The 22,844-nt window shown below is 59.6% G+C and overlaps 11 protein-coding genes across 13 annotated transcripts; 7 read left to right on the plus strand and 4 right to left on the minus strand.

The window, feature by feature from the left end:
* The first annotated feature begins 3 nt into the window (after nucleotides 1-3).
* MSS4 (1-phosphatidylinositol-4-phosphate 5-kinase) lies at nucleotides 4-3,650 on the plus strand. The gene is made up of 3 exons (XM_047985382.1): nucleotides 4-1,513; nucleotides 1,562-2,537; nucleotides 2,587-3,650. Exons 1-3 carry the CDS (start codon nucleotides 480-482, stop codon nucleotides 3,304-3,306), a joined length of 2,730 nt encoding a protein of 909 aa, XP_047841359.1. The 5' UTR covers nucleotides 4-479; the 3' UTR covers nucleotides 3,307-3,650.
* Nucleotides 3,528-4,289, minus strand: JDV02_004191 (uncharacterized protein). Its single transcript, XM_047985383.1, has one exon. It carries the CDS (start codon nucleotides 4,084-4,086, stop codon nucleotides 3,679-3,681), a length of 408 nt encoding a protein of 135 aa, XP_047841360.1. The 5' UTR covers nucleotides 4,087-4,289; the 3' UTR covers nucleotides 3,528-3,678.
* Nucleotides 4,290-4,426: 137 nt separating this feature from the next.
* Nucleotides 4,427-5,611, plus strand: JDV02_004192 (uncharacterized protein). The gene is made up of 2 exons (XM_047985384.1): nucleotides 4,427-4,882; nucleotides 4,991-5,611. Exons 1-2 carry the CDS (start codon nucleotides 4,632-4,634, stop codon nucleotides 5,418-5,420), a joined length of 681 nt encoding a protein of 226 aa, XP_047841361.1. The 5' UTR covers nucleotides 4,427-4,631; the 3' UTR covers nucleotides 5,421-5,611.
* JDV02_004193 (uncharacterized protein) lies at nucleotides 5,554-8,647 on the minus strand. The gene is made up of 2 exons (XM_047985385.1): nucleotides 8,384-8,647; nucleotides 5,554-8,309 (listed from the first exon to the last, which is right to left on the minus strand). The coding sequence occupies exons 1-2, from the start codon at nucleotides 8,527-8,529 to the stop codon at nucleotides 5,642-5,644; spliced, it is 2,814 nt and encodes a 937-aa protein (XP_047841362.1). The 5' UTR covers nucleotides 8,530-8,647; the 3' UTR covers nucleotides 5,554-5,641.
* A 176-nt stretch (nucleotides 8,648-8,823) lies between these two features.
* JDV02_004194 (Gentisate 1,2-dioxygenase) lies at nucleotides 8,824-10,671 on the plus strand. The gene is made up of 2 exons (XM_047985386.1): nucleotides 8,824-9,325; nucleotides 9,463-10,671. Exons 1-2 carry the CDS (start codon nucleotides 9,248-9,250, stop codon nucleotides 10,609-10,611), a joined length of 1,227 nt encoding a protein of 408 aa, XP_047841363.1. The 5' UTR covers nucleotides 8,824-9,247; the 3' UTR covers nucleotides 10,612-10,671.
* A 415-nt stretch (nucleotides 10,672-11,086) lies between these two features.
* On the plus strand, nucleotides 11,087-12,445 carry JDV02_004195 (Gamma-glutamyltransferase; the record flags this gene model as incomplete). The annotated part of the gene is made up of 1 exon (XM_047985387.1): nucleotides 11,087-12,445. The coding sequence occupies one exon, from the start codon at nucleotides 11,087-11,089 to the stop codon at nucleotides 12,443-12,445; it is 1,359 nt and encodes a 452-aa protein (XP_047841364.1).
* Nucleotides 12,446-12,864: 419 nt separating this feature from the next.
* JDV02_004196 (uncharacterized protein) lies at nucleotides 12,865-13,662 on the minus strand. The gene has a single exon (XM_047985388.1). It carries the CDS (start codon nucleotides 13,562-13,564, stop codon nucleotides 12,947-12,949), a length of 618 nt encoding a protein of 205 aa, XP_047841365.1. The 5' UTR covers nucleotides 13,565-13,662; the 3' UTR covers nucleotides 12,865-12,946.
* Nucleotides 13,663-14,184: 522 nt separating this feature from the next.
* Nucleotides 14,185-15,180, plus strand: JDV02_004197 (uncharacterized protein). Its single transcript, XM_047985389.1, has 2 exons — nucleotides 14,185-14,765; nucleotides 14,831-15,180. The coding sequence occupies exons 1-2, from the start codon at nucleotides 14,333-14,335 to the stop codon at nucleotides 15,115-15,117; spliced, it is 720 nt and encodes a 239-aa protein (XP_047841366.1). The 5' UTR covers nucleotides 14,185-14,332; the 3' UTR covers nucleotides 15,118-15,180.
* Nucleotides 15,181-16,105: 925 nt separating this feature from the next.
* On the plus strand, nucleotides 16,106-18,732 carry JDV02_004198 (Tyrosinase). 3 transcript variants are annotated; one of them, XM_047985392.1, is made up of 9 exons: nucleotides 16,106-16,355; nucleotides 16,432-16,603; nucleotides 16,655-16,731; nucleotides 16,788-16,870; nucleotides 16,928-16,975; nucleotides 17,026-17,388; nucleotides 17,445-17,599; nucleotides 17,655-18,243; nucleotides 18,304-18,732. In XM_047985392.1, the coding sequence occupies exons 1-9, from the start codon at nucleotides 16,307-16,309 to the stop codon at nucleotides 18,463-18,465; spliced, it is 1,698 nt and encodes a 565-aa protein (XP_047841369.1). In that variant the 5' UTR covers nucleotides 16,106-16,306; the 3' UTR covers nucleotides 18,466-18,732. The 3 variants fall into 3 exon arrangements, with proteins under 3 accessions (XP_047841369.1, XP_047841367.1, XP_047841368.1); XM_047985390.1 differs by having other exon boundaries at nucleotides 16,106-16,603; XM_047985391.1 differs by lacking the exons at nucleotides 16,106-16,355; nucleotides 16,432-16,603; nucleotides 16,655-16,731; nucleotides 16,788-16,870 and having other exon boundaries at nucleotides 16,872-16,975.
* Nucleotides 18,733-20,324: 1,592 nt separating this feature from the next.
* JDV02_004199 (DNA-(apurinic or apyrimidinic site) lyase) lies at nucleotides 20,325-21,730 on the plus strand. Its single transcript, XM_047985393.1, has one exon. The coding sequence runs from the start codon at nucleotides 20,458-20,460 to the stop codon at nucleotides 21,631-21,633; it is 1,176 nt and encodes a 391-aa protein (XP_047841370.1). The 5' UTR covers nucleotides 20,325-20,457; the 3' UTR covers nucleotides 21,634-21,730.
* Nucleotides 21,710-22,652, minus strand: JDV02_004200 (uncharacterized protein). Its single transcript, XM_047985394.1, has one exon. The coding sequence runs from the start codon at nucleotides 22,605-22,607 to the stop codon at nucleotides 21,825-21,827; it is 783 nt and encodes a 260-aa protein (XP_047841371.1). The 5' UTR covers nucleotides 22,608-22,652; the 3' UTR covers nucleotides 21,710-21,824.
* Between the last annotated feature and the right edge of the window lie 192 nt (nucleotides 22,653-22,844).

Here is a 22,844-nt window from a genome sequence, read left to right on the forward strand (position 1 = left end):
TACCACCACCAACCACCACCGACCTGCACACCCAGCCAACGGCCAGCCCGAGCGACTTCAACGACACTTTCCGAGCCCAAACCTGTCACGGCCCCGACGCCGTACCATCGCCATTGTCATCAGCGCCATCACGGCGGAACACCCGAGGGGCTCGCCGCTTTCGTCGCTCGGTCGCTCGACACCGCCTCTGCCGCTCATCGTCCCCCGTCATTCCCTGCCCAGTCCACCACCACCCTCACTCACCGAAACTGTTGCCAAACCGTCGCTGCTGCAGCGCATCGATGTAATGCACCTGGCCGGCTCTCTGGATGCTGTAGCCACCATCTAGAGACTGCGTCGCCGTCTCTTGCTCCAACAGGGCCAATCTCGACATCGCCTCTCCGCCTGAGCATCGTCATCTGCCCTCTTGCGATTGGCGACGCCGGAGGCGAACCACCCATCACCAAACGGGGCCAGGGCAGCATTGGACGGCTGCGAGGATGCCCTCGTTCCTCACTGACACGACCTTCTCCGACATTGAAGTCCTCGATCTCGATCCTGACAACCGCTTCGGGCTCGACGGCAAGAAGACTGTGAATGGGGGCCCGGTCGGTCACGGTCGTCCAGGTATAGTCAATGGGAGCTACGACGAGGGCTCGACCCTGTCCACGCGCGACTCGGACGTCTCGGAGACGATTCCCATGCCCGTTAGCAGCGGGACTCGGCCGACGAGCATGGGCTCAACCAATGGCCACAGTGTGTTCGCCGATGCCGACGACGTGCGGGATGTGACGCCCAGAGCCCGGCCGGCCAACGGCCTGAACGGATCCGTGGTTCTCCCCGACCGGACCGCCCCGCGGCCGCCAGCTGATACTAACCACCACGACCATCACGACGGCCGTGAATCGCCCGAGAGTCCCACGACGCCACGCAAGCTCTTACCAGCTTCACATTCAGAGCAGCGGCCTGGCGAGCACTCCCCAACCGGCAAGGGCTCTCCGCACCGCTTCTCGTCCCCCCCGGCGTACCAACCCGTCCCCAACCCGCTTTCCACCTCGCCCTCAGGCCACCTCCAACCACCGTCTTCCCTCAAACAGAGGCACACACTCGAGGTGCCCAAGCTGCCCCCCGGGCGGCAGTCCAAGGACGGGTTCGACGCTCACGCCAGCGGTCGCTTCTCGCCCAGCGTCGCCGGCTCCACCGGCACGCGGCGGGCTTCGCTGAACCTAGTCCGCAGGACTACGCGCTCCATGCAATCAGACGGGCCGCGGGACGAGATTGTCCCTGATGAAGACGCCATCCGGTGGGCCGAGGCATACCGCCAGAAGCGGGCCAGCAAGCGCAAGCGCAAGGAGGAGGAGGACGACGACCGCGTTTTAGTCGGCACGAAAGTCGACGAGAGCCACGCCAACTGGGTCACCGCGTATAACATGCTGACGGGGATCCGCGTGTCTGTTTCGCGCACCAACGCGAAGCTCGATCGTGAGCTGACGCCTGCCGACTTTGAAGCCAAACAAAAGTCCACCTTTGACATGTAGGTGTACCACCCGCCCAGCGGGCGCTCCTCTCGCTGACCAGACAGAACTGGCAACGAGCTCGTTCCGTCGGCCAAATATGACTTCAAGTTTAAGGACTACGCGCCGTGGGTGTTTCGCCGCTTGCGCTCCCTCTTCCGCCTCGACCCGGCCGATTACCTCATGTCGCTGACGGGCAAGTATATCCTTTCGGAGCTGGGGTCCCCCGGCAAGAGCGGCAGCTTTTTTTACTTTTCCAGGGATTACAAGTACATTATCAAGACTATCCACCACGCGGAGCACAAGTTCCTGAGGAAAATCCTCAGGGAGTACTATGATCACGTGCAGGCCAACCCCAACACGCTTCTGTCGCAGTTCTATGGGCTTCACCGCGTCAAGATGCCCTACGGCAAGAAGATTCACTTCGTCGTCATGAACAACCTCTTTCCGCCGCATAGGGACATCCACACGACCTTTGACCTCAAGGGCTCGACGGTCGGGCGCGACTATAGGGAGGAGGACCTGGCCAAGAATCCTCGGGCGACGCTCAAGGACCTCAACTGGCTGCGGCGACAGCAGCATCTCGAGCTGGGGATCCAGAAGAAGCGCATGTTCCTTGAACAGCTGCAGCAAGACGTGGTGCTGCTCAAGAGGCTTCAGATCATGGACTACTCACTGCTGATCGGCATTCACGATCTGTCGAGGGGCAACGAGGAGAACCTGCGTGGCAAGACGCTGCAGGTCTTCAACCCCGGCGGCGAAAAGTCGACCGCCGACGACGATCCACATACTACAGGGCTGCTGCGGACGCCGTCTAAGCTCGAAAGCGTGCGCAAAGCCCGCGAGCTGCGGCAGATGATCCGGCAGGAGCGGCCCGTGCCCATGGGCCAGGCGCTTGACAAGATGCCCGACGAGCTCGAGGAGGGACACAGCCGCTCGGGCTTCGTGTTCAACCAGGACGACGGAGGGTTTAGGGCAACGCACGAAGACAACTCGCCGGCCGACGAGATTTACTACCTGGGCGTCATCGACTGCCTGACCCATGTGAGTGTGCCAGTATCCTGCCCGACAGGCCCGTTGCTAATCTGCGCAGTACGGAATGATCAAGAAGATTGAGCACTTCTGGAAGGGACTGTCACATGACCGCACGCAGATCTCGGCGCTGCCTCCGGAGCAGTACGGAGACAGGTTCTATAATTTCGTCGAGGGCATCACGATGTCGGCGGAGGAGGCGAGACGGGAGGCCCAGCGGAGGGACCTTGAGGCGTTGGAGGCGGTGGCGGCGACGTCTGCGCCGCACCGCAGCTCCACGCAGCGCTTCCACGGTATCCCACCCATGCCGGAACATCAGCCGCCCCCGGTGCCGTCAGGGCCGCGTTCGCCTGAGGCGCGGGAGACGGTGGATATGGCCAACAAGGAGGCCCTCAAGTCGGTCATGAGTGGTGCGTCGGAGAGAGAGGTGCCGGACCGCACGCTAAGGACCAACGTGCCCGACAAGCGGGAGCCACCCCCACACGAGCCCGTGCTACCCATAGTCGAAGAGACCGGGGAGCAGCGCAGCGACGCCGACGAGGCGAGGGACGTGGTGCCGCCTCCGCCTACCGGACCGCCGCCGCCGACGCCGCCCAAGCGGGAGGCCCCGCCGCGTCCTGACGGGTCGGACAGTGGGTACGGAGGCAACAGCAATGGCACGGTCAGCCGCGACAACTCGCTCAATGTGCGGTCGCCGCGGAGTAAGGAAAGCCTCGACAAGAACCTGCCGCCTCTTCCCAACAGTGAGACCCGGGACAGCGGGGTGCGGATGGCAGCCTAGGTCGCATCGACCATGACGTGCCTCTGTTTGGCAGAATGAAATCTTTCAAGCCTTGGGCCTGTTCGGTCGGCGAGGCTCCAGATGCGCGGGGACCGCATCTCATTACGTGTGATCGGGGGAGGGGGAAGCTGATGGCGTCGTAATCGACGCCACTGCCGAGGAATGGTGTGCCTTTTTGTCTTTGTCCCAACATGGATGATACCACGCATCGGCTAGCGTGCATGCAGTGTCTGCGCTCTTTATATTTCATATGTCTCCTTGTTCATTTGGACGAGCGAACGTCGGTAACTTAGACAATGGTAGATGAGAGTGCGTTGTGGTACATGGTAATACAGGCGCGTGACGTGAAGTCTATCTTACAAACGATTCCTTTCATCTCCGCTTCCGGTCGAGTAGGCCCTGGATATCGTCCTTGCCACTGCCCTTCTCCGCAGCGCCGCCGTCGGGCGCGAAGCTCGTCTGGACCTCCATTTCCTGGGCGCCCTGCCGTCGTAGCTCCTCGAGCCGGCGCTTCTTTTGAATGTCGGCCACGCGCCACTGCTTGAAGTACTTGACCCAGGCGGCGGCGCAGTCGCGCTCGAAGTCGGCCGACTCACGGGGGCAGGCACGGGCGGCCGCCGAAGCGTCCTTGGTGGCGTCGAGGATGGAGTTTGCGTCGAGGCAGGCGAAGTAGGCGTCGCGCGAGGCCCAGCACTGGAGGCGCTCAGCGCGCGTGGGGATAGCGTCGCCGGAGCGGATGGCATCGCCACGGGAGTCTGACGAGAAGGGCCACCAGCCCATGGTGGCTCGATCCCGGGCGGGTTGGGCGGTGTATCCGACGTGTATGATGAATGGGGATGTTTGGGGTTGAGGCGTGAAACCCAGGCGGTGGGAGGGGTCAGCTGGTGGCCTCGTTCAAGAGGCGTCAATGCGGTGTGGGTGGGCGTGCAGTCGTCTGCGATGGTCGAGGACGGTTGTCTTGCGGAGAGTCGAGTTGTGGTTCTCGTCCGTGGAGCTGCCCAGCTCGATCCATTCTGCAATGACGCCGTGGCAGAACCTGGGCGGTGTGCCCCTTGCTGCCGCTAGGCCAGCCACCCCCAAACACTGACCGGCACTGGTGCAACCTGTCCCTGACACCAGCGTCCCTGTGAGCTTCGAGATTCCTTTGGGGACGGACCCTCCGTCCTCCACTGTCACATCCCCATCATCTTTCGTGGCGTGACGCCTGACCGCACAACGACGCATAGCTCGATCCGCGACTCCCGTCCTCGGCAGGCACCTGGCGATGCGATAACGCCGTCTTTATCGAACACATACCCGGCGCATCCAGACGCCCTTTCGCCGCGATGCCGCGACGCAGACGCCCGCCGCGTGCCGGCGCCCTCTCGGAGCTACAGCCCCTGCGCATCGCCTCCCAGATCGCCATCCTGCAGACGCTCTACTACGCCGCCGCCACCGCCCTCCTGCTCTTCACGACGCTCGTCGCTGGCCTACCCTTTGGCCTCAATATGCTGCTTGGCTGGGATGCTGTTCGCGGCGACACCACCACTGGCTGGCTGCTGGCCTTCGTGTGGCTGCTCGACGGGGGTCTGTGCATGTGTGTTGTCCCTCCCTACCCCGTTGCTCCCCCGTGCTGTCCCCATGCGCGTGCGGACCTGCTCGCGATGGGCTTCCGGCCATGGAATCCAGGCTGATACGGCAGCAGGGCTGTCGCCATTGTTGTCCTCATCGCGCGTAGCAAGCTCGTTCCCGATTTTGCTTTGACCATTCACTTCCTTCACCTGCTCGCCACGACGCTCTACACGCGCTCGTTGCCCCGGCACGCCATGTGGTGGGCCACCATGCTTGCTTCCTCGGCACTCGCCGTCGCCGCTGGCTCATGGGGTTGCCGCTACCGCGAGCTGCAGCCCGTTTTCTTCGGCGGCGGGCGCATTCTGGGCTCGGGCGGCGGCGGCGCAGCGGCTTCGGCGAGTGCCACCGCGGATGACGACGCCGATGTTGATGTCGAGGCTGGCGAGGGCGGCGAGGGCCTTCTCGAGGACGCAGACACTGGGTTCTCACGTGGTAGGGGAAGAGGTCGCGGCAGAGACGGCGCGGGCGAGTACGAGATGGTGCAGATGCAAAAGGCAGCCTGAGGGCTTAGAGCGAAACAGCGGCATTGCTCGGCGTTTTGGAATATGTTTTAGTGCGCCAGCGGCGCCGTTTCCTGCGTTGTATGAGACGGCAACTCACGGGTTGTCACGCAGCAGGTGGTCATATACCATTAGTCTGATTCATCAGCGGCCCATAGCCAGCGCGGTGATTGATATAATTCGTCATGGAGCTCTTGCAGTCTATCCATACGCCATGTTGTGCACTATGCCCCAGCCACGACCGCCAAGCCGTCGTATATGGCCCTCTTGACCTCGTACACGGTGCTCCTCCGCCCTGCCGTTGGGATCCCCACCGATTCCACCTCGACACGCCCCTCGGTCGTCTTCCTCACAGAGACGGTGCCGTCGATGACGAGCGTGCCCTCACCACGGAATTCGGCCGCGTGACCGGAGCTCTGCATAGCGCGCCGCAGGTCTGCCAGGCGCAAGTCACCCACATGCAGGGGCCGGGCGGCCGTGCGCGCCGCGGCGAGCAGGTTCGCGGGTACCACGTCGAGAACGGGCAGCGGGCCTGACGCCGGCGTCGCGAGGGTGACAGCCGCAGACTGTTCCGTCTTTTGACGCTTGGCGGGTGACGACTCGTCGTGTGTGTCGGACTCGTTCGCCGCTGACGTTGCGGCCGCTGCAGCGGCGGCCAGTAGCTGACCACTCAGGGTGACGATGCCCAGACCGCGCACATTCTGCCATTTGAGCTTCTTGACCAGCGGGTCGGCCAACTTGACGACCCAGGCGTTCGTGTCTACGCTGGCGTCGACCCAGACACCAATCTCAGGTGTGAAGACGTCGGCGCCGCCCAGCGCGGCGCGGCAGTCGGCCGCGAGCGCCGTCGTCTCCTCGCGGTTGCCAGCCACGAGGATCAGCTTACGCGGCTGAATTAGGGGGATAAGCATGTCAAGACTGCGCTTGTCGTGAAGGCCGCCAAAGTCGACAAATCCGATACGCAGGTTGGCCGTGACTGTCTGAGAGTGGTATACCAGCTTGGATGGGCCCGCTGGCTCCTCTGGCTCGGCGTCATCGGCAACATCCAGCTCGTCGTGCCCGAAGCCGTCCGCTGAAGTCGCATCGACGTCATCGGCCTGCTTGGGCTGCACGCGCTTCCCAGGGCCTGCCTTTGCCACATCGTCCCACTTCCGTTTTTTCCCAAGCTTGTCATCCTCGGCGTCCACGTTGGCGTCGGCGTGGTCCTCTTCCTTTTCCTCCGCACGCAAGTAATCCTCTGGGCGGATGAGCTCGCCGAAGTCGTCAGCACGCTTCCGACGGATAGCCATGGGGAATGAGCGCTCGCGGCCCTTCTTGCCCCGTGGGTCGAAGTCGTAGACACCCCTCTTCTTGATGAGCACGTTGATGCCGAGGTCCTCGTCCTTGAGAACCACGTTCTTGCGGCCAACCTGTCCCAGCGTTGCCGACACCGTCAGGGCCTTGCCCTGCTGCTGGTCGTCGTCGTCCTCTGAGTCCGACGACGACTCGGACGAGGCGTCGTCGACATCGGCCGCGGGTTCCGCGGCGGTGCCCGCCTGCTGCGTAGCCTGCAGCTGCCGTTGCGTCGCGAGCCACTGCTGGTATACGGCAAGCTCCTCGCCCTCAAGGGGTTGCCTGCCCGCCTCCTTCATCTCAAGCTCTCGCCCGCCGCCGTAGACTGTTTCGAGACTATCGCCGCCGCTCGTCTGCTCGACAGACACGCCATCCCGCCTTTCCTTCCACCAATCCCAGAGGGTTCGTGCGACAGAGGGCGCGGCGTCGTCAGCCGTGCTCGGCCGGTCCGTCAGGATGACCAGGTTCTTCGTGTCCGCGGCGAGGCCCAGGAGCAGGTCCCTGGAGAAACCCCATTCCATGCTCGTGTCGCTTGCGAGAATGACGCGTCCGCCTTCCTCGGCGGCCTGGCTGAGGAGCTTGGAGATCTGGGCCTTGCGCTCGAGCAGGCGCAGATATTTGAAGTCGAAAGGGCCGCCTTCCTTCTTGTCGCCAGAGCCATTGACCCTCCGCTGGCCCTCCGCAAAGGCCTCAAACTCCTGTACGATGTTGTTGTCCATCCACTCTAGCATACTCCGGGCGTAGCGCATAGTACTCGACATACTGCGGCCCGCTAGGTACAGCTTCGCCGCGCCGAGGGTGCCGCCCTGTGACGCGTCCGCACGCCAGGCGTGCTCGAGCAGGTATGACATCTCCAAGACGCGGGCGCTCGAGTCGACGGGGATCAGGACGGTGCCTCCCTTGGCGACGCAAGACTTTATCATTTCGACCAGGTGCTCGTCACGCTTAGCGCGGCCGCCCGCCTGCGCGCTGCGGCTGCTGCAGATGAGCGCGGTGGGCTTGCGGAGCTGCTCGATGACCTCAGCGCCGCCGCCGCCAGCACCGCCGAGCCACGCCGCGCCGGCAAAGACATTCTCGCGCGCCTGGTTCCAGTCGACGGCATAGACGATTGACTCGAGCCCGTGCTGAATGTGCCAGATGGTACCACCCAACGTATGCCCCGAGTTGTAAGCGGTAATGGTCAGGCCGTTAAGAGGCGGCGAGAAGGGCGAGGGTATCGGCTGGTGCGGTTGCGAATACTTGAGGGGTTGGATGAGGGAGAAGTATCGCGCGATCTCGTCGGGAGTCGGCGACTGGAGCAGGAGGTTGTGCGCGGCGGTGGCGGTCTGTGAGTAGGTGTAGGCAACGTCGGAGAGGGACGCCTGGCGGATGGTGGTTGCGGCGGCGGGGGTGGAGGAGTAGAGGTCCTGAGTAAGGGAGCGGCCGAGGTCGATGACGGGCCGCGTCGCGTAGGCCGGAATGCGCGTGAAGAGGGGGAAGTTCTTGCAGCAGTGAACGTAGGCGGCGAGGTGGGAGGCGGTCGCGTGGGTAAGGAGAACGAGTGAAAGCGTGGGGATCTGCCTGCAAGGTGTCAGCAGTCTGGCGCTACGGAAGCACATATGGGCGACGGGCGGGGAGAGGGAAGGGAGAGCGACTTTTCGAGCTCTTCGAGCTTGTGCACATCAAACGAGCCGTCCCAGCCGAGGTCGACGAGCACCTTGACGCCGCCGTCAAGCTCGAGCAGCGACTGGGAGGCCGTCGACTCCGACAGGGCGCCCTGGAGGGGGCAAAATGTGAACATAGCTGGCGTCAGGGCGTGGCCATGTTCCGCCCGTGTGCGGATGTGCCGAATGCGCGGTCGCTGTGCGGGTGTGGTCTTTGCCGTATCAGTATCATGCTCTGTTGTCTGCGTCAAACGCGTATGAGCGACGCTCGAAGGCCAGAGCCAAGCCGGATCGGCATAACATTGTCGCGAGCCGCCCAAAGCCGCCCGCCGCGGACCACCTACCCTATACCTGGCGATTCCAGATGTGCCAGATCGTGGGCTCCCCGCACTCGCTTTACCGTCGGGATCCGCGCGGGGCTTGCTTGGCTTGATCGATCCGCGGGGGGAGGGGAGCTTTGACGTGCGGCGGCAGAGGCCCGCGCTTGTGTCAGGGTCCAGCGTCCGTCGCGAGCGCGCGGGTAACGCCTGCTTCGGTGCAGGTCCGACGGCGACAGCCTCGGGTTAGACAGCGGCCGAGACGCGTTGTGCTCTCCCGTTTGGTGCAGTGTTGGGCAGAACATTGACTTTGAACATGGTCGAGTCTCGCACGCGGGTGACAAGTACGTAGCTCAGTCATCTCTTGGACCTTACCTCCAGTGACAGCGGAGACAGGGAGAGCCGCCGGCCTTCGTCGTTAGTGCGCGCAGTTGCTACTAGCTCAGGTGCCGCAACTCTATATGTACGCGTCCACGCCAGGCCCCCGACAACCACCCCGCGGTCCCTATCCCCTGACCAGCAGACGACGAAATTCATCATGGGCTCCGTGGTCAAACCCGTCATCATCAGCGGCGCCGGCGTCGTTGGCCTCACGCTCGCACACGCGTTGAAGAAGGTATGAGCTCTGCCCTCTTGCACGACGTCCTGCCGTCGCTGCCATCGCTGCCATCGCCCGGGCCACGCAGCCACTCCCGCGCCACCGACGGGCCCAACAATGGCAGAGCAGACTGACAATGGGCTGACAATGGGCAGGCGGGCATACCGTTTGAGATCTACGAGCGAGACGAGCACATTGACGCGCGACCGCATGGCTGGGCCATCACGCTCCACTGGGCCCTGCCCTTTCTGCGCAAGATGCTCGACGACAGGACACTCGTGGCCGTCGACGACGTCCAGGTCGACCCCGAGGTCGGCCGGAACGACAATGGCAATTTCCTCTTCCTGAACCTCGAGACCCTCGAGACCAAGTTCCGCATACCGCCCAACGAGCGCCGTCGCGTGAATCGCGAGCGCCTACGCAAGGCCCTGCTGCAGGGCGTCGCCGAGCACGTCCGCTGGGGCAAGCGTCTGACTGACGTCGAGCTGCTCGATGGCGATGGCGGTGACGTCCGGGCCGTCTTTGCCGACGGCACCACTGCTGACGGCAGCTTGCTGGTGGGCGCTGAGGGTTCCAACTCGCAGACGCGCCGTTTTCTTGCCCCAGACACGTTCCGCAACTACCAGCTGCCGGTGCGGCTTATCGGCGCTGCCATTGACCTGCGACCCGACGAGGCGCAGCCGCTACGAGACATCGACCCGCTGCTCTTCCAGGGTTGTCACCCCGTCACGGGCAACTACCTGTGGATATCGATGCTCGAGACGCCCGACACCAACGGGTCGGCCGGCACGCCCGAGGCGCACTACCGGATCCAGGTCATCGTCTCGTGGCCCGTGCGAGACCCGGAGGCCGACGAGGTGCCCGAGGCGGACGCCGCGCGCGTGGCCGAGATGCAGCGCCGCGCCGCCGACTTTCACCCGCTGCTGCGCAGGGTCGTCGACGCCATCCCGCCCTCGGCCTCCGTCATGGAAATTGCGCTGCAGGACTGGCCGTGCCAGCACTGGGACTGCCGTGGCGGGCGGGTGACTATTATCGGCGACGCCGCCCACGCCATGACCATGTACCGCGGTGAGGCCGCAAACCACGGAATCCTGGACGCCTACATCCTCTCCCGCCGTATCGAGGAGGTGTACGCGGGCGACAAGGGGCGGGAGGAGGCCATCGTGGAGTACGAGGAGGAGATGCGGGAGCGCGCGGCGCCTGCAGTGTTGCTGAGCCGGCAGGCGTGTCTCGACGCGCACGACTATCACGGGCTGAACGAGAATTCAGCGGTGCTCAAGAGGCGGGCTATCACGACCAAGTGATTCGAGGGGCACGTCGTAATGACTAGAGTGATTAGCGAATGAGTATGATTGATGAGCCGGCCTCGGATCACACTTTTGCTAGGCCCGTCCTACCACGAGCGAAACGTGCAAACACACCGGCGCGCCATACTATTACCACCCCTCATGCTGTCACGCGCGCGCCGGCGCTTGTTTGAAGTCGTGACGCAAACCGAATGACGGCTTCGCAGCCACTCCCGAACCTGCGTTGTCAACACCCCAGCGGGATCACTCTTGTGCATGCACCCTCTGTGAATCACTTTGTTGGGCCAGGCAGGCGTGGCTCAGCGTGGAGGGACTATCTCATATAAAAAGCTCGATGCTTGACTGCACTACTATTGGAATCTGCTAATAACCCAGATTTTTGCCCAACACGGTTGCAGCGACACTGCTCAGCAAAACACCATATACCAAACTACGACGCATTCGATAGCAGCCAGCGCGCCAGCGACTCAACATGAGATACGGGGAGGGACGAAGGTTAGGGAGCAGCTCGCAAGGCGGCAGACCAGCCAGCGACCAGTTCCCGCAGCAGATAGACGACGGCACCTCGCAGTCGGCATCGGTCGGCCCCCTGGACCATCTGGGAAGCCACCTCCGCCGCCTTCGGTGCCCCAAGTGCAGCTCGCAGATGATCTCGGACGAGAACACGGTGCAGAAGCAGGCAGTGCGCATTGGCGCCCTCAAGGCCAAGACGAGCTGCGCGCCGTGCCCGCGCTGCGGAGCGGCCATGTGCATGGCGTGTGCCAGGCTCATTTCCAACGCGCGCAACGAATGCTGCCCGATGGCAAGGCTCTATGTCATCTGGGTGCTCCTATGCGGCGTGCAGGCGGACAAGGCGGAGAACCGCGGCGAAGAGAGCGCAAGAGACGAGGCAAGACTCGGCGACATGATTGCGGCACTCAACACCATGTTGCCGCGTCCCTCGGGGGTGTCACACTTTGACAAGAACCCGCCCTCTGCGCTCGTCGACATGCTTCGACAAAGTCCGCTGTTCATCAGAATGGCGACAATGGTCCGACAAGGGACGACGCAGGACCTAGCCTTGCGACAAGCCTTGTACGAGCAAGTGTTTGCCGTGATCGAGACCCTGCAGGGCCACAACGCCCTGGCGGACCTCGTCCACGGCGACTTGCGCACGTATCCCACCGAGTCGATGCTCTTCTCCATGACCATGCACCCGAGCGGCGCGCAGGCCCCCGAGACCTTTGCGTCGCGGCCACTGCGGGTTTTGCTCCAGGACCTCCGTTCGTCAGCGCGTGGGAGCCTTGCGAAGCGACTTGATCAGCTACTTGCTCCTCCATCCGCCGCTTCGCGCACTCCTCAACGGCCCTTGGCTCCCGGCAACTCGGGCTCCGGGCGGTCGACCCCGTCTCGCGGTTCGCGCCCGGAACCATCGGGCACCTCGGGCTCAAGTCTGGCTCCCAACGGCTCAGACCGCTACCATCGCGAGCACTGCGTCGAGGTGCTCGACGATGACGTCTTCATGGAACACTTTCCCTTCTTGGAAGTTCAGCGGATGCAGCAGGGTAGGTCGCGGCCCGGGAGAATGAAGCGGCTCATCCGCGAGATTGGCGTGCTCTCGTCGAGCCTGCCGCCGGGAATCTGGGTCAAGCACGCGGCCGGGCGGCCGGACGCATTCAAGGTTCTGATCGAGGGCCCGCGCGACACGCCGTACGAGTTTGGCGTCTACGAGTTCCATATTTTGTGTCCGGATGAGTACCCGCAGAAACCGCCGGCCATGGTGTGGTCGCCTCGGGCGTGCTGTCCGCACAGGATCAACGCCACCCTACATGATGACGGCATCGGCAAGTAACCCCCTTTCCCCCCCGTTTGGGGATGAAGCGCTGACCAAGCAGTTTGTCTTTCGTTGCTCGGCACGTGGCACGGCGAGGCATGGAATCCGTCACAATCTTCACTGCTACAGCTGTTGGTATCGGTTCAGGGCCTAATCTTCAACGAGAATCCGTACTGCAACGAGCCGGGGAGCGAGGACATGGCCGGCTCGCGTGAGTCGGATGAGTACAACTCGCTGATGCGGGGCGTATGCCTGCGACACTACGTACAGGACGTATATTGCCGCGAGATCCGGCCGACCATATGGCGACCGATCCTAGAGTACGTGCGCTCGAGGGACGGGCGCGATATGTTACGGGCAGCAGAGCGGTGGACGGCTGGGGAGGGGAAACGGGTGCGGTTACGCGATTCGGACAGACCCCAAGTCTCAGAGTTTCGCAAGTGGGTAGGCTAACGCCAGAGTAGTTACTATGCTGCCTGGCGTGTAAATTCATTCTATAAACTATCGTTGTATATAGGCTCAAGAACGCAAGTTAGGTGATAACGCCTGTAGAAGCTCCGCGGTCATGGCCTCGAGCTGCTCCTCCACGCCAGCCTCGGCCCACCGCCGGACGTCCACCTCACCCAGGCTCCCCGACTCGAGACAGTGGGTGAGGGTCGTTCCGCTCGTCGTCAGGGCAGGGGCGGCCTCCACGGGTTTCATGCGCAGTCCATGGAGGATGTCGCGCAGATGGGCCGCGGACTTGCCGCCGCCGCGCCCGCCGTACGACACGATGGCGGCGGGCTTCGCGGCCCACTCGTGGAACAAGTAGTCGAGGGCGTTCTTCAGCGACGCGGGGACGCTCCAGTTGTACTGCGGCGTGACGAATATGAAGGCGTCGTACTGGCGCGCAACCGCAGACCAGCGCCGCGTGTGCTTGTGGGCGTAGTGAGGGGTTGGGTCGTCGGTGGGGAGGTGGGAGGGGATCGCGGGCTCGTCGTACAGCGGCAGGGCCAGCTCGGCGACGTCGACGGTGCCGAGGGCGACAGATATGGGCAGCAAGGGACGGATTCTGCGCTCGACGTGCTGCACGATAAAGGGGTTGAGGCGCGGCGAGCGCGTGCTACAGATGACGAGTGCAATTGTCTGGGCGGCCATGTTTCTCGTGATTCCGTGGTAAATGAATAGCCGCCCTATAGGACTGAGCCCAATCACGGGTTGAGAGTTTTATAAGTGCTACCTTAGCTAGCAGAATGAGTCAAGTTCTGACTGATATACAAGGATGAGTTACGTTATAGCCTACATGTAGACGCACTACGGCGCTCTTGCGACTATTAGATAAGCTGAGGTGAGATTGACTCTACTAATCCGATCATTATTGCGACTCGGGAATAATCGTCCTTTATCAAAACTCGCGGGGCAACACGCCTCCCAACTTAGTGAAGCAAATAAAAGCGTACCCTCACTAAACCAACGAGAGTACTTGCTGCCGGCACTGACATACTACTATAGTCTCGACTCCCTCGGCGAGTGTATTTTACGTGCCCGTGTCTATAAGGGTAGCCTGGGCTTAAACGCAACGAGTCACCAATCGAGTATAGACTGGTGTGCCATTCACTTCATACAATCCGTGCTCATTTATCACTGTTCCATACATGTAGCGACTCGGCCCGTCGGCTTCACGTTTTATACCCCCTCTAATACCTCCATTACATTCTCTACCATGCGAGCGAAGAGACGAGGCCTTGAATTGATCCGCCACTGACGTATGCCTGATGTATCCGTTGTGTGAACCCCGCTTTGACATAAGGTTCTCGTGGTGATATTACTGCCCGCCTTCAACGCTGATTCTCAGACCAGGGCCAATTGCCCAACCATTATCCGTCACATCATAGCAAACCATCATAAAATTCAGACTCAGACATAATGGCCAACGCGGGATCGCGGCGCGAGTACGAGACGTTTCCGGCGTCGCAGGTGACGGACGCCATGCTTGAGCAGGCGGCGGCCCTCTTCAGCGAAAACTACGGCACCTGGGGCGCCAAGGCGGAGCAGCCGGGCAAGCCAGTGACGATGACGGCGCACCGACTGCGAGATGAGTTCATGCCGCCCGGCGCCGACGTATCGTACACGCGCGTCAAGGTCGACGGGCAGCCGGCAGGTCACGCACTGGCGTGCCGCTGGAAGCACGGCGGGCAAACAGTATGTTGGATCACGCAGCTCGTCGTCGATAAGCGCTTCCGCACGCATGGGCTGGCACGTGGGCTGCTGACCACGCTGCGCGAGCATTCCGATGATGTGTACGGGCTGGCGAGCTCCAACCCGGTCGAGTGCCTGGCCGCGGCGAGCTCGTTTGGATGTAAGTGAAGGCGCTGTCTTAAGAATGACAGGATGACGAGCGCTAATAATGGGCGCTACATACAGCACACATACAGCTCCTGTCGCTAGACTACGTCAAGAACATGGCAGAGGCCGTGATGAAATCGTCGCCCATCCCTTACGTCCGCGATGCCAAGCTATGTGGCAAGCTTTTCGGCGACTCGTCAAATGGCCTCGTGGCGGGCATCAACTCACAATTTTATATCGACCACGCCGAGCCCATGCAGGCGCTCGAGGAGATTAAGAAGCACTGGGACTGGCCGCTAGGTGACTTGCCCGACGGGTGTGAGTATCTAGTAGTGATGCCAAGTACGCGCGTCCGCCGACATTAAGCTGCGGTAAATATCATGAGTCGTACTATTAGCAAAGGAAGAAAACTGTCGCCGCAAAGGAGTTCTACCTTTTTTTTTATTTTTTATTTTTATTTTTAGGTGCGCGTGCCACCCCCATGCCGTGCCGGCTACATGTATTTTTGGTGCGCAGGTGGGACGGGACAGGCGATATCTCAACTGAACTTCAATTGAACTACATCGTCATATTAAACCGCTTCGTCATAACGCCCGCGCGTGCCGGCAGGGCTCAATTCGCTTGAAAAACGTATTTCCTCCAATGTCAGAATATCGGAGCGTTCCCGGGCCCGGCCTGTGCCCATGACTGCGCCCGTGAGACATGCCCTCGCCACCACGCCGACGGCGCCATCACCGCCCGGCACGGCCCGGAAAAACAAATGCCTGATGTCATGACATCGTTGGAAACAGCGGAAACGTGTTCTTCAAGCGAATTGAGCCCTGCCGGCGCGGGTGCTGCGTTGTGACAATGTGGTTCAATTGAGATGTGGGCGTGTGTCAAGTCGCGCCGCCCGGCTGGCACGGCATGGGGGCGGGGCGCTGGCCCAGAAAAATGTGGAACATCTGTGCGGCCAACACTTAGTACGTACTCTTCTTGAAAGCGAAGGGAAAATGACTGGTTTTTAGATATATTGAATTGACTGCAATTGCAAGTTTGTATGTGTGTGTATATGTGCGTATGTGTATGTGTGTGTGTGTTTGTGTGAGTGCATTTAGCGGTGCCTCTTTTTCTGTCCATCGCTTGCTCCTTTATCTTCAATCTTCTGTTATCAAATTGTGGCATACCCCTCTAAGACACTCATTTCGTGTCATTGTCTGAAAGTAGAAGATGGCACTACTCCTCCATTCCTTAGTTCCGACTACATGATCAATTGGAATGTTCTGTCGATATATATCTATTTCGGGAACTTTCGTTGGCTCTCAGCTCACTCGCTCATTGTTCCATTCTCGAGCTGATGATGGTAAACCGATCGGGACGTCGCCCTACTCGCTGCTGAATCTTCCGAGTCAGTAGATGAAGCACTCCCTTGTCTGGTGTCCCGGCAACGGCTGAAGAACCCATCGCCGTCTTGAGGAAGTCATTCCTTTGCAACTTTAGAGTTACCCGGCGCCATGCACTCGGAGCGACTGGGATGATGTGGTTGCTGCGTCGTTGCCTGGACTGGGGCAAGCCATGCTATTGTTTTGGTCGAAGTTGGAGCGCCTGAGTACTATTTCAACCTGTTGGTCCAATTCCTCCTGCAATGACACTTTGACGTGGTTTCTCCTTCCATGACCTGTACTTACTTTCCTTCCCAGCAATGCGAACACGCGAGTTAAAGGCCGGACTTGTTCTGGTACTAAGTGCGGCGTCGTCTACGGCTGCACAAGACCCTTACCCGATAACTGGTGTATCAGCAAAACACCTAAATAATGATGTGCCGTTGAGAAGGAATATCCGGGACTTAGCAGCCGAGGCTGGTCCACAATGGTATGTGCTGGTCGAAACACAGCGAGTGATGTGTTTAGCTCACCGAAGCAGGGATCTTTACATCCAAGCGCTATTAGAGATGCAAAAGGCGGATTATACAGACACGCTCTCATATTTTCAAATTGAGGGCACGTACCGTTGCCAATGCTACTATGGGATTTGTCCAACTAACGAATAGCATCAGGAATCCATGGCAGACCGTTTATCGAGTGGAACGCGACCGGACGTCGAACAACGGATGGATGGGCAGGCTATTGCCCACACGGCGTAGGCCAAGCATCTTCGCAGCTACCCATCTAGTTCGATCGCTGATTTCTCGGGCAGGAACTATTATTTCTATCGTGGCATCGACCATACGTCGTCCTGTTCGAGGTCTGTCATTTCTCTTCTACCGAGTTGAACCCACTCTAACTCCCGAACAGCAAGTGTTAGTTTTGCAAGCGCGAAAGATCGCGAGTACTTACCCCCCAAGAGTTCGGGACGACTATATGCAAGCGGCGGATGAATTAAGAGCGCCCTTCTGGGACTGGGCTGCCGACGCGACAGTCCCATCAGTGACTGTCCCGGCGAAGATAACTGTTAACATTCCAAATGGTCAAGAGGTGCGGCAAAGCGAGATCGATAACCCGTTATTTACCTTTAATATTCCACAATCTGTCGTGGATGGTCAATATGGTTCGTTTGATTCGGACAATCGAAATAGGACGTTGCGGTGCCCGGCTCCTCAAAGCTATCCAAGCTCCGCCAATGACCTCCTGAGCCAGCGACCATATAAGGACTGGGTTGTGAGTTTACTCTCAGACACTCTTCACCCATTTCATCTACTGACCGTACTGCTTAGTACGATGCTTTTGCTCGTGCGGACAATTTCTCAGAATTCACTTCGACAAGTGCCCGGTTTGTCAGCATGGAATTGATACACAATGGCATACACTGGGACGCTGCGTGTGGGCAACAATTCCTTGGTCCTGACCTGTCTGGTTTTGACCCGTTATTGTAAGTCACGCGATGCTCTGTCACCTATCACACCAGACGCTGACAACTTTGGCAGCATGTTGCACCATAGCAACATGGACCGCTTGTGGGCATACTGGCAGGTTATCAGGCCCGATGAGGATATTTTCCAAGGATCGTATAGCGGGCTTTCCCGTTTTGGCTCACCCGAAGGAGCCACCATCACGAGCCAGTCGCATCTGCAGCCCTTTTTTGGATTGAACGGCAAGCCCCATACAACGCAGACTGTGAGGACCCTGAAGGGTTTCGGATACTCCTACGAGGGGCTGGAGTACTGGCATAAATCTGAAGATCAGATGAGACGTGATGCGATCACCCTCATCAATCGTCTATATTCGGAGGGAGGCGAATCTCGGGGCGAGCGTCGACAGGTGCCCCAAACCAAGCGAAGATACTTTGCGAGGATTAGCGTGGACAGGGCCGATATACCGAAGCCGTGTCAAATCATGCTGTCCATCAACGAGAAGGCAGCTGGAAGCTTTGTGGTGCTTGGACAGCCCGCCAGGGGAATTTTAAGCGCTGGTATGCCCTTGGACAAGGCACTGCGAGAAAACAACATCACGACGCGGCCCGATGATGACGTCCCAGACGCCATTGCCGCGTCGATGAAGGTTCAGATTGTGCAGGTATGCCCGTTCATCACTACCCGGATGACGCAAGTTCGCACGATTAACGGTTCCTTACAGCCTGATGGAAGCATTGTCAATAACGTCCCCAGCCTGAAAGTGGCACTAGAAGATGTTGAGGTTACGCCGCCACTGACGCCAGATTCGTTCCCGACTTTTGGGCTGTCCAACTTCTTTCCAGTTGCTAATCTACTTCGGGAGCTGGCTCATCATCATCTGTAGAAAACAGTTGCGAGTTGGCAAGCAATTGTATCTTGTACATAAGTAGTATGAAGTAGAATCAGCCAGTGGCGCTTCATGTTTGTATGATCTCCGCGGCACGATCCGCCACGGCATATAAAGCAGCAGTCAGGTGCCCGCTAAATTGCAATGGCAACACGGATGCACCACCCACCGCTCGCAGCTCTTTCGTTCCGGCTTTATTGAGTATTAGGTCGTGCAGGGTCTGGAGTATGTGCGCTAAAGCCTATGCGTTCAGGGAGTCGTCGCGTAATAAGCGAGTTGTTGCATATGCGCACGCACGGCCCCAATTGGCCCATGGTCTGTTTCTTACGAAGTAGTCTTGTTGCGAAATAGAGTCCTTGCCGTGATGAATCCAGTCTGATTTGTCTTGCTTGCATAAGCGAGGGATATGTCGGGTTGATCAATGAGAATCTCGCCCACGCCCGGTAGTCGACCGTGAGCTCAATGCCGTTGCTCTTTAGCAGGGCCGGATTGCTAACGCTCGATTTCTAGAAAGAGCGGAGCACGCAACGCACCTGCATAGTGGATTACCCCCTTCTTTACGGTCACAGCTGTGCTTTTACTGTCAAGGTTCACTAAATGTTCGACTCCGGCAACTCGAGCGTGAGCATCAATTATCCACGGTCATCCGACTTCTAAAGAATTCGAGACACTGTGTCGTTGAGCAAGTGCAGGTTCCTCCTGCCTGCGACAGGCCAGAAGAACGCCCTCGCGACATCTCGTCTCAAGTGTCCCGGGTCCAGTGTATGCGACCAAACAGAAAAGCCCCGGGTTGAGCGGCTATTCACATCATCGTTGACGGCTTGACCGAAGGCTTTGCATCGATACCTTGCAGTCATCGAGGAAAGGTGCGTTTTGAAATGCAGGCGTAAACCCTACGCGAACCTCACCAGTGTAGCCATGAAACTGCTCTTGAAGTGATGCGCCTGCCTTCAGTTGCCAGGATGATGGAGCGAAAAGAACCTTACTATTTTCTTGCAACTGCGAAGAAGACTGACCCAGTTCCCGCCATCGTTTCCGGGCCGTTCACAAGCCTCAAATTCCGCCTGGTCGCCGCGAATATACGTCATGCCTACAGCGCGCCTGTCAGTCGGCGGATACAAAGATGTGGACATTCAAGGCGGCTGCCGTCCAAGTTTAACTGGAGGGGTGTATCGCTGTTTACTAGTCACTACGTACTTGCTTTGTAACATAAAGTGAGACACTTGGTACTGCGATCGGCGTTTCCATCGCAGAGCGAGACACGCATGCCAGCCGCTTGAGCGGTTGGCCCGTGGCGGTCCCGTTCATCCGCGCTCACCATGGCGTCCGCCGAAGGTACATATGAATGCGAATAGGCCCGAGAATGGGCCGTCTGGGGTGCAAAAACGAAGCGGTTCTACTTCTCGGTGGCTAGGCTGAGCGCTCACAACTGGCAAAATCAGGGGTGTAATAGACGATTCATCAGCCGGCGTGGTGCCGAGCTGTTGACGCGTTCGCAGGGCTTCCTACTACTGAGCGTTACAGACATATCCTACTAACCTACCTTAGGTAGAACGTGCTGGGAGGTACACAGTGCATACGTACTGGAGGTATAGGTAAGGTAGTACGCAATCGGGCACGCATTTCTGGACAACCGGGTGGCGGGTTGGGCACCTCTTATACTGCGGTACCTTTCTCTGTACTTTGCGCCTAGGTACACCTCACCCACTACCTCCTAGTAGGTAGTACCTAACTAGCTAAGGTACTAAACTAAAAGCAGCCCCGCCCTGCCCCCACAGGGGACCGCGGGTGCGGCTGGCGGCACGTCGATGGGCGGGATTCGGTAATGACATCAAGACTCTTCTCTCTCTCTCGCTCGGCACCAGCCGAACGTCTAGCGTCCCAGAACAACCGACACCTCGAACATCCAACCCGGCTTGCCTTGGCTGCACATGAAGCAAATTACGAGACCAAGGACAGAGGATGTTTGTTCCTTACAGATGAGAAACTATGGCCGGCACAACACAAGCAGCTGTGCTTCGGCGCAGCGCCCGTACCGCTCAGCAAAGCGACGACATGAGCGCCGCAGCCAAGCGGACGTCGATGCAAGCTCCCATGACAAGCAGAAGGCAGCGGGGTCCAAAGCGTGAGGCTGTAGTACAGCCTGAGCCGCTCGAATCTGGAACAACCAGCCCCAGGAAGCGCATCAAGGTTGAGTCGACACCGTCGCCTGAGCCAGAACGGCGTGACCGCCGCGATGCCAAAATCGTCGTCAACTCTGACGCCAACGTTCTCTCACGAGCACAAACGGCGATGGGATCTGAAGCAAAAGACCCGTCCGGAGCTCTTCGTGCGCGCAAATTAAAATCCTTTACCGAAAACACCCGTCGTTCTCCTTTCCCTGGCTTCGGAAGACCAACTGCAGGGGAGTGCTCACTCGCGCACCTCATTCTCGCTGACCTGCACGGTGATCGCGTGCGTCCGAAAGAAGTCGTGGCACCAACAGCAACCGCTGGCTGTGGCGCCTCGCCCTCGGTGCTCGACGCCCTCGTTCGAACAATTCTGTCCCAGAACACGAGCGACAAGAACAGCTCACGAGCTAAACAAAGCATGGACGACGCCTATGGTGGCAGCGACAAGTGGGAAGCAATTGTGGAGGGAGGCCAGGCAAAGCTGCAAAGGGTGATTCAGTCGGGTGGACTGAGTGTCGTCAAGTCAAAGGTGATTATTAGCATCCTGCAACAGACACAGACCAAGCACGGCTCGTACTCGCTCGATCACCTGTTCTCTGCTTCCGACGAAGACGCCATGCGAGAGCTGCTGTCTTTCCAGGGCGTTGGCCCGAAAACAGCCAGCTGCGTCCTGCTTTTCTGTCTACAGAGACCGAGCTTCGCCGTCGACACGCACGTCTACCGCATCACTGGTCTACTCGGTTGGCGCCCTCCAAGTGCCACCCGCGAGGAGGCGCAGGCGCACCTCGATGCCATGGTGCCGGATGACGAGAAGTATCCGCTTCATGTGCTGATCATTAGTCATGGTAAGCAGTGCGCGGAGTGCAAGGCTGGAGGAAAGGCGCTTGGTAAATGTCGTCTACGTAAAACCTTCAGGAAAGGTGTCTTGGAGGGTCTAGCGGGCGACGATGTCAAGATAGAGGTTGGCGATCAAGTCAAGCATGAGGAGGAGTAGCATGGACACGATGAATGAGTAGCAAACACGGAGTAGAGCGAGAAGCACGCAAGGCATACGGATAGAACAAACAAATGTGAGTCGCCATGAAGCTGTGACGCAGATTCGACAGCAGTGTGCGTTCTTCAAGGTGCATACATCCAAACTCCAAAGGGTATCCCATCATCAACGGCCGCCAAAATCTCGCAGCTTCACGATTCCCAATCCATGGGCTCCACCATCCACTCCCACTCGTCGTCAGCGACGACGGCCTCATGCCGCTCGTCGCCAGTCATGGCCAAGTCGTCCTGGTTAAGATCCTCGGTGACTCTGGCCGAAGCAACGGCGTATGCAGCTTCCAACCCCTCTAGGGCCTGATTTATGATCCAGCTAAGATCGTACATCCGTAGTGACGGCGAGTCACGGCCTTCGGTCGCACTCTTCCACTTGTTGCGCAGCTCCTTGGCTTTCCAGAGCGCCTGGTTTACGGAGCCCTTGCCGAGCGGCTCGTGCAGCGGGTGCCGGTCGTCGTCGAGTGCCTTGAGAACGTTATGATGATATGCATGAGCGGCCGCCACGGAGGGGGTGGCGCCGTACTGTGGCTTGCTGGCTATCGTTGAAGAAGCCTTGGCGATGGTTGTGCCGAACAGCCTGAGCAACAACACGACGGCCTGCTCGATCTTGACATAGAACTCGTGGAAGTCAACCTTGAAGTTATTCTCGGCGTCCTGCGCCGCGAACCCGAAAGGCTGCGGCGCGTTGGTACGGTCGTAGGCGTTCTGGAGATCGATGGACTTCCATCGAAGCCTCACGCAAACCTGCTCGAAACGTCGCAGAGCCTGGACGCGGGCGAGCGCTCTGGCTCGCGGTGATGATGATGACGGCGACGGCAGCTCCTCAGAGGCGGCGGGTAGCGGCGGCGGTTGAGATTGGGCTCGCTGCGACGAAGCCCCGGCCCAGACGGACGACGATAGGCCGTGAGGGGGCTTCGCCATGGCTTGGAGCTGTGCGTCTCCGACGGAAACGGGGTTTATTCTGGCTCTGGATGATGTTTGAAAGCTGGGGCGCATGGGTCATTGGTTATTTATTAGCGATGAGCGAGCGACAGCAACGGGCATCGCCTGGCCGCCCCACCTCGCCCACGCCACCAGGCAGCATCGGCCAGTCCAGTCAATAGTTAATACTTTGTTGTTGCCGGGTTGTTCACAGTGACCCCTGCATGGCTACATCGG

This window comes from Purpureocillium takamizusanense, chromosome 3 (assembly GCF_022605165.1).
Source record: "Purpureocillium takamizusanense chromosome 3, complete sequence".
In the NCBI taxonomy this organism is placed as follows: Eukaryota; Fungi; Ascomycota; class Sordariomycetes; order Hypocreales; family Ophiocordycipitaceae; genus Purpureocillium; species Purpureocillium takamizusanense.